We start from the raw sequence: 8,351 nt of genomic DNA on the forward strand, positions 1-8,351 counted from the left end.
CTGGCACCAGCACAACCCCAGTGTCCACTACAGCCTTTGGAACCAGCATAACCCCGGTGTCCATCATTGCCACGGGCACCAGTATGAGCCCAGTGGCCACCATGGCCACTGGCACCTTCATGACACCTCGGGATGTGTGGGAGAGGAGCATGAACACATCCAGGGGAAGCCTCCCCTCTGCCAAGGACAACGCTGCTGAAACGGACTCCCTGCTCTGGCAGTAAGTATGAGGACATGTCCCCCTTGGATGAAGCCCTGGCACCCAGGGGCTGTCCTTGCCCTAAGCCCTCTCTCTGTCCCCAGCTGTCCCCGGGAGCAGCTGAAGGCCCTGCCACGGGCGGAGCTGGAGGGGCGGCTGGAGAGCACCCTCATCATCATCGAAGCCCTGTCGCTGCAGCTGCGTCACTTGCAGGACAGCCAGCGGCCAYGCTCCGGTGTGGGGCCGGCCGAGCAGAGAAACGCGCTCACACAGACCGACATCACCCTCCCCAAAGGGGTAAGAGTCCTCCGAGGTGATGCCACCCTGTCCCCTGCAGCCCCGGTGTCGTGACAGTGTCCTTGTGCTGGTGGCGAGATGGTGACCCTGTCTGGGTTGCTGGAGCGGAAGTAAAGCAGAGCTGCTGCATCACGGCATCACGCGCCCGGCGCTGCATTATCGCACCCGGCTCAACTCGCTGAGTTTGCTGGATTTGACCCCCAGAGGGGGRAAACATCCCTGGCACACGTGGCAGAGGATGRGAGGTGTTGTGGCTGATGGCTCTCRCTSGCCCCAGGGTGGAGCRGGTCTGGTATGAAGCCCCCTCCACGCTGGTGGATGCCTGGAGGAGGAGGAGATCTGCCGTCAGCTCTGCCTTGAGCTGCGGAGGAAAATGGATGCTCTGCAGCTGGAGCTGGGTGCCACAGGCACAGTGGCTATCACTGGCCATGAGTGTGCCAGGTCTCAGCCATGCAGGGCACACGCACSTGCCTGGTGCCAGCTGCTCTAACGCCGGTGTCCTTGTCCCTTCCCCAGCACACCTGGAACAGCCAGTGCCTCCTGTCCCAGGTCCCCACGGGTCCTGCCTTTCAGAGCCTGCAGGATGAGCAGGGAGCCCTCGWGCTGGAGATGAGCTCCCACACATGCCTCTGGTGCCCCTGGGTTTTGGGAGGCCTGTTGGCACACATGGCAGCTGTACCTGGTGCCTCATGCTGCTGTCCCCTYCCTCAGCAGGAGCAGCAGAGGACCCTGGTGTCCCAGTGCCTGGCTGTGCCTGAGAGTGCTCCCAGCAAGCTGCAGAGCTGCCTGGAAGARCGGGATGCCGTGAGGCAGCGAGTGGATGAGGCCCTACGAACCAAGGAGCAGGTGAGGGGGCAGCTGTTGTGGGATTAAGGCAGTCTCAGCTGYCCTCATGCCTTGGGTGGGGCATCCTGCATCTCTGTGCATCTCTGGGGATGAAGATCTCCCTGGCACCCCAGGGGAAGAAAATCCCAAAGCAGAAGGCAAGAAGTGCTGTGTGAGGGAGGTTTTTTTGGCAYGGGCTGTGCCCCTCTGGGAGAAGGAGTCCTAGGCTGATGAAGGGATGGCTCCTGCAAGTCTTCCCTTGTGCCACAGCGTGGCTGGAGCAGCATCTTTTCCTCTGCAGGGATCTCTCTTCCTGGAGGCTTTCTGTGCCCGTGTCAGCGCCCACCTCCGTGCCCGTGACGAGAGCCTGGCCTCGCAGCAGGAGCTGAGCACGCTGCTGGCCCATGTCACCAACCTGCGGGTACTGAGCGGGCTGTGACCCCCCTACCCCACACTAGATCAGGGGCTGGAAGGGCACCCCATGTCCTGASCTTGGGGGATGCTCTCAATGGGCTCAACCAGAGGTTTCCTGGTGCTGTTGCTGCTGCTGGGAAGGCGCTGAAAATTTGGCCTCAGGGCTAGTGCTCACCTCAGCTTGGTGGCCATGAAATGTGGCTTTTCCACCACGGCAGTGCTGAGTCATCCCTCCTACCCTACAGACATCCCTGTCTGCTCAGGCTCAGTCTTTCCGCGAATTCTTAAATRGCATCTTTGAAAATCTGGAGAAGGATAGGAGAGCCTTGGATGAGGAGGTGAGGGGTGTCCTGTGGGGGCTCACTGCCCTGCCAGTGCTCTGTGCCCTGGGTGCTGTGACCTGTCCCTGGTCACACGGCAGAGCAGTGCCACCAGTGCCATGGCAGTGCCACCAGTGCTGAGCTGTGCCCATTGCTGTCCCCCTTCCCAGCGGGAGCGGGTGAACGCCCTGGCGTCCCAGTCCCATGCCATACTGGAGCAAGTGCCTGGCAAGCTGCAGAGCTGCATGGAGGAGCTGGCTGCCACTCAGGAGCGAGCACAGGAGGCTCTTCAAGCCAAGGAGGAGGTACAGGGGTGCCTAGTGCCATGAGTGTCTGAGGCACCAGGTGTTTTGGGGCACTCCAGAGCAAGCACCATTGTCTCCACAGGCRTCCTGCCAACTGCAGAAGACCTTGGTGGCTTTGCAGGACGCAGAGGCTCAGGTGGAGCAGCTGACAGTGTCCAACTCACGCCTGGGCAAAGGTAGGGGTGGGTGACWCTGGGGCTGGAGCTGCTCCATACCCCCTGCCCCTGTCCCCCCTGGGTGACTGCTGTGTCCCTCGCAGACCTGAGCTCCGTGATGATCAATCTGGCCAGTGTGGAGCAGGAGCGGGACGCGCTGCAGCAGGAGAACGAGAAGCAGTGGGAGGAGATGGCCCAGTGGGTTTGATCCYTGAGGTCCCCAGCCCCTCCCCACCTCCAGCCCCCAAAACACAGYACCCCCTGATCCCATCGCATCCCCACAGGCTGGCTCAGGAGAGGAACAGCCTGCAGCAGGAGTGCAAGGAGCTGTGCCAGGAGCTGCGGGAGGCCACCGAGTGCCGGGAGGTGGGAGCTGCCTGACCTTGCTGTGCTGTCACACGCTGCCGGCCCCCATCACGGCCTCTCCGGGAAAGCTGGCGAGTGGCCAGGAGCGGGATTAGCCCTCCTGCGGGGGGATGAGCTTGCGAGGGCGGTGACATCCCGCACGTAGYGCAGCTTTTCATCCTGCCCGGCAGGGATTCCCAGGGAGGGGGTTGGGCAGTTCTCGAAGACAGTTTTCCCCTGCAGGCATGGAACCATCCCCCAGCCTGTCCCATGTCCCCAGCAAACTGGTTTATAGGATTTAGGCTGCTCCTGACTGGAAACAGCGCCCTGAGGTGTGGGAGGGTCAGTGCTGGGGGTCCCAATGACCCCTCGGGTCTCTGGCTGCTCACGGCCGTGTCCCCCTGCCCCTTTACAGTTCCTGGACCAGGAGAACCAAATGTGCCGCACGCAGCTGCTGGAGGTGGAGGCCAGGCTGAACTCCACGCAGGCCACGCTGCAGGAGCGTGTCCTGCAGCACGAGGAGCTGATGGAGTCCCAYCAACGCCTGCGGTACTGCCCCACTCACCAGCTCCACTCAAACCTCTCTATTTTTGGGAAATCAAGCCCTTCCTGGGGGGTTGAAGGGGACATTGTGACCATTGCCACAGTCACTGCTGCCCCAGCCAAGTGTGGCTGTTCAGATGGGTGGGAGAGGCTGTGGGGAAGCCCAGCAGATCTCATCCTGAGAGAAGCTGCCTAAATCTGTGAGATTTGCACCATTGCTGGTTCATGGCGAGAGGCAGGCACGGGAAATGTCCCCATCCCACAGTGAGGAGGGGAAATGCTGCTCCTGCTGAGGCTGATGACATCCCACAGGGAAGAGCAGGCCGCCCTCAGYAAGGAGCTGAACAGCACCAAGGCCGAGCTGCTCAACCTGCAGACAAAGAGGAACAAAGTTTCATGGTGCTCCACGGACATYGTGGAGAGCAAGATGCGGCTGCAGGAGCTCGCTGACTGCCTCAAGGCTGCTCTGGAAGAGCAGGTAGGAGCCCTGTGCTGGGGACAAGGATGACAGGGTGGCCCAGTGGGGTCACACACGCGTGGCTCTCTGTGTGACACCCTGTGCTTGCTGGGCCCGTCACAAACTGCGCTCTGGTGCTGTGCTCTCCCTCCCCCTGAAGGATGACGATGATGATGCTGCTCCATCAAGAAGCAAAGCCTGGACACCGGCCCCCCGGACCCCAGGCTGGCAGACCCCACGCCGCCCCTGGACCCCGGCCTTCCGCACCCCTGCGTGCCACACCCCACACCGTGCCGGCAGCTCCTTCGTGGGCAGCGTCCTGAAGGCAGTGGCGGGGAAAGGTGAGCTGGCACCCCCTGTCTGGGTTTTTGTGGGTTTTGAGGGGTCCCAGGATAGGAATTGTTCTCTCCCCACCATGCTGGGGATGTGCAGGGCTGGGCACAGCCGCTGTCCTCTCCTCTTGCAGATGCCAACGAAACCACCAGAAGTGAGGGTGCAGTTSCCAAGGACAGACTTGCATCCACACCAAAGCCCATAGGTACTGGGGYTGTCACCCTGTCTGGAGCCCTGCTCTGAAGCTGCAGGGCTGTTGTGCAGAGGGATGAGCAGGCTCTCCTTCCTCTGTGTGCCCTAGGGCTGATGTTCCCTCGGCGTTTCTCACAAAGCTCTTTCCTGCCTGCAGATCCTGAGGATGCTCTGCTGGAGAGCGTGAAGGAGCTGAGATCTGTGGTCTCCAACCTCGCCATGCTGAGCTGCCGCATCCARGAACTGGAGCAGAGCGAGTTCAGGGCACTGCGGACAGAGATGTGAGTTCAGTGGGGGCTCATGCTGAGGGTTGGGCAGGGGYATCACTCTCCTGGGCATGGCCTTTCCTGTGGGCAGCCTGCCTGGGTTTGCYTTTCGCCCCAGTGCTGGATTAGACCTCTCCTGCCATGGCTAGATGGGCTTTTTCCAGCTGCTTGGGCTGGGCCAGGTGTCTTCTCTCACCCCAGGAGGGGTTTTGGTGCTGTGCTCAGCTGTGATCCCCACCTGTCCCCTCTCCCAGCTCTGAACTGCAGCTCCGCCTGGAGACGGTGACAGCCGAGAGTGAGGAGACGGTGGACGCCCAGGCTGCCACCATTGCCAAACTGAACAAGGTGCTGAGGACCAAGCTTGAGGTGAGCCAGAAATGGGCCAGCACTCACCCCAGGGCAGAGCCGAACTGGGACGGCCGCTGATCTAGGACACAGAGAAATCTGGTGATGCCCCATGGGTGCTCCTGGCTTGTCTGACCTCCTCAGGCATGAGAAAACCCSCTGCAGGGTGCTGGGGGTGGCCAGGGCTGGGCACTGCCTGACCCTGCTTCTTCCTCCTGGCAGAACGAGAAGGAGCTGCAGGACGTGGTGAAACAGCAGGAAGAGAAGATGTTGCAACTCATCGACAAGAGCGGGGAAGTCACGGTGCGTGATGAGGACATGGGTGGGCAGCACCCTGGGGGGCTGCCGGCCACAGGACCCCTCTCAACATCTCCTCTTCCTCCCCAGAGGCTGAAGGCAGAGGTCTCCCAGCTGAAGCGTTCGCTCCAGCGCGCAGAGACGGAGGCCAAGGTGCTGTGGGAGGAGATGCGGAGCAAGGAGCACCAAGTGGACACTGCCTATGTCCAGGAGCGGGTCATGCTGCGGCGAGAGGTGAGGCCCCTGCAGAGCTGAGGACTGCTCGTCTCACCCCACCAGGGACGAGGAGACCTCTTTACACCTCGCTCCTCACACCCTGCCCCCACCCCAGAGCTTTCCCCCGCAGGGGTCTCAGCAGGGCTCGCTCCTTTTGCAGGTGGATAAACTGCGGCTGCTGCTCCTGGAGAAAGAGGATGAGAATCTGCGGCTCACTGACAAGTACCTGGAGCAGGTATGGGGCTGCCCTAGCTCCAGTCATACAATCAGAATGGTTTGGTTGGAAGGGACCATAAAGATCACGAGTTCCAAAACTCCTGACATGGGCAGGGGCCCCCTCTCCCTTCTGCACTGGTCCCTGCTCAAGTCTGGAGCAGAGTCCTGACAGGCATCTCCCACCACCACAGGTCCGAGGGCTGGAGGTGAAACTCCATCAAACCCAGAAAGTGCTGAAGACCCACGAGGAGATGCTGGAGAAGATGAAAGAGGTGAGATTTACAGTTCATTGCTCACCCTCGCTGTGACTACAGCACCGCCAACCCAAACACTATCACTGCTGCTGTCCCCAGGTCCTGTCGGCTGTCCCCGAGGAGGCTCTGGGCTGCCAGGAGCTCCAGAGCCTGTTGTGCTACCTGGGCCTGAAGCCAGCCAGCAAGGAAGCTGCTGAGCCGCTGTAGCCTCTAGCCTGAAACCTTTCCTGTTGTTAATGTTGTAATTATTTATTGAATAAAGTTGTGTTGGCTTTTACCCCGCCTGCCGTGTTGCATTCAGGAAGCTCCCGGTGCTGTGGGTGGGGACAACTTGTCCAGCCTGTGCCGGTTGCTCCTGTTCCGTCACGGGGCCGTGGGCACAGCTCCCTGCCACCCAGGGCCTCTCCTTCTTGGCGGGGGACACATCCCCCCCTCTGCCAGCGCTGGCTCTCATTGAGGCACCGCGTTCCCCAGGCTCCCGCCCTGTGGCCCCGGCAGCAGCCGGAGCCAGCTTCCCTTCCCTGCTCCCGCTCCTCCTCCTGCCCTAGATTCCCTCTGTGCCCCGCTCCGCAGGGGAGGGTCGGGATCCTGCACCCCATCATGGGGCTGTGGGCACATGCCTGTTGCGTGGGAATTGTTCCAGAGCCTGGATYCTRCACCTTTCTATCATGRGGATGGTTCCAGAGGCTGGATCCTGCACCCCCATCACAGGGAAGGTTCCAGAGCCTGGATCTTACACCCCCATCACAGAGATGGTTCCAGAGGCAGGATTCCCATACTGCCCCATCATGGGATGGTTCCAGAGACAGAATCCTGCACCCCCATCACGGGGATGGTTCCAGAGGTGGGATACTGCGTCCCCACCACGGGGCTGGCTCCAGAGGCAGGATCCTGCACCCCCCCCAGCCAAGGGATGGTTCCAGAGGCTGGAACCTGGAATTCTGCCTCCTCCATCATGGGATGGTTCCAGAGGCTGGACCCTGCACTCCCGTCATGGGAATGGTTCCAGAGCCTGGATCCTGCACCCCCACCACGGGGATGTTTCCAGAGCCTGGATACTGCATCCCCATCACGGGGCTGGTTCTAGAGGCTGGATCCCGCACCCTGTCACGGGGCTGTGGGCACACGCCTGTTGCACGGGGATGTTTCCCCCTCCCCGCCTGCCTCCGGCACGCAGCATCCCATGGCTCAGCCAGCGCTGGGAGCTCTGCCAGCTCCTGCTCCCAACCCCCCTTGGTCCCCGCTGCTGCATGGAGGGGGGGCTCCCTGAGGGGCTCCCCGGCTCCCAGCACAGCTCCAGCTTCACCTCCCTCCTTCSCTGCTGGGGCAGCTCCTGCGGGATCCCCCTCCCGGCGTTCCTGACCCCAAGGATGCTCCCCACCGCCACRGGGACCGCGCGGCGCCTCCCTCCCCTGCCACGGCCCGAAATAGCAGCGCTCCAACAAGTGCTCTGGTTTTTAATGGCCTCTTTCTCCTGCCCAAAGGGGGAGGAAATCACCTTCCCTTGCCCTCTGCCACAGCCCTACCGCTCCGCGTGGGGCGGGTACCGTGCCACGTCGGGCGCTGGCACCGATTTACCCGGGAAATGGAGGTGTTTGGGGCCGTCCCTCCGTGTCCTGGGTGCGTGGGTGGYTCGTGGGGAAGCAACACTCGCTGCTCCCTGGCATTGCCTCCCTCCCTGCTCCRTGACCCCGCGGGGTCGGGTACAGCCCCCCGAGGTGCGAGGCCGGCAGCGGGGGCCCCCGGTTCTGGGATGCAGGGAGATGTGCTCCGTTCCCTGGATTGGGGCCACACAGGGTGGCTGAGCCTCCTTTTACGGCGGGATTCGGTACAGCGGGGCCTTGGCAGCCGTCCCCGTGAGGCGAGTGGGGACACTGGTATTGTCCCTGTGCCGGCTGCGGGTGGTTTTTTAGGGGGGCTGGTCTCCTGTAAGTGCCCCCACCATGTCCTGGAGGGTCTGGGGCTCAGTGCTGCTGTGGCCCCCGGTCACAGAGGTGACCCACCACAGTAACAGTGACCCCAGCCTGGGGGTGGGACAGGGGGTCCCTGGCCCAAAGGTGATGMGGGGAAAGTCTCTGTTCCCAGCTGGATGTGGAAATAGGGGGGCCACAGCCTGGGGATGGCATGGAGGGGTCCCTGCCCATGACCAAGCAGAAGTAGTGGGACAGAGGGGTCTTCAGCAGCAACAGGAGATGGCACAGTGGATGGCAAGGGGGGCCCTGCCCATGGCAGGGGGTGACTCAGCTGCGTCCCTGGGCGATAGCGGGGGGGCACTGAGGGGTCCCCATCACCATCAAGGCGTCGCAAAGGGGTGATAACAGTGGGGTCTCCGGCTTGGGGTTGCCACCTCGGGGTCGCCAGGAGCGCGGGGG

General features: G+C 62.3%; 1 protein-coding gene across 1 annotated transcript in view; it reads left to right on the plus strand.

The window, feature by feature from the left end:
* Window positions 1-6,256, plus strand: part of SPAG5 (sperm associated antigen 5) — a 9,087-nt gene extending 2,831 nt beyond the window's left edge. The window contains exons 4-24 of the mRNA XM_057372058.1: window positions 3-220; window positions 304-496; window positions 1,013-1,095; window positions 1,198-1,342; window positions 1,623-1,742; window positions 1,981-2,073; window positions 2,226-2,360; window positions 2,443-2,536; window positions 2,620-2,713; window positions 2,800-2,881; window positions 3,276-3,409; window positions 3,716-3,881; window positions 4,021-4,201; window positions 4,327-4,398; window positions 4,543-4,666; window positions 4,906-5,017; window positions 5,219-5,299; window positions 5,384-5,527; window positions 5,670-5,744; window positions 5,917-5,997; window positions 6,079-6,256. Coding sequence (XP_057228041.1) covers window positions 3-220; window positions 304-496; window positions 1,013-1,095; window positions 1,198-1,342; window positions 1,623-1,742; window positions 1,981-2,073; window positions 2,226-2,360; window positions 2,443-2,536; window positions 2,620-2,713; window positions 2,800-2,881; window positions 3,276-3,409; window positions 3,716-3,881; window positions 4,021-4,201; window positions 4,327-4,398; window positions 4,543-4,666; window positions 4,906-5,017; window positions 5,219-5,299; window positions 5,384-5,527; window positions 5,670-5,744; window positions 5,917-5,997; window positions 6,079-6,186 — 2,535 coding nt within the window. The 3' untranslated portion in view covers window positions 6,187-6,256. The remainder of the gene's footprint in view (window positions 1-2; window positions 221-303; window positions 497-1,012; window positions 1,096-1,197; window positions 1,343-1,622; window positions 1,743-1,980; window positions 2,074-2,225; window positions 2,361-2,442; window positions 2,537-2,619; window positions 2,714-2,799; window positions 2,882-3,275; window positions 3,410-3,715; window positions 3,882-4,020; window positions 4,202-4,326; window positions 4,399-4,542; window positions 4,667-4,905; window positions 5,018-5,218; window positions 5,300-5,383; window positions 5,528-5,669; window positions 5,745-5,916; window positions 5,998-6,078) is intronic.
* Window positions 6,257-8,351: the final 2,095 nt, after the last annotated feature.

The sequence above is a fragment of the Malurus melanocephalus genome, unplaced genomic scaffold (assembly GCF_030028575.1).
Source record: "Malurus melanocephalus ecotype Western Australia unplaced genomic scaffold, MMel_1.1 scaffold_162, whole genome shotgun sequence".
NCBI lineage: Eukaryota > Metazoa > Chordata > Aves > Passeriformes > Maluridae > Malurus > Malurus melanocephalus.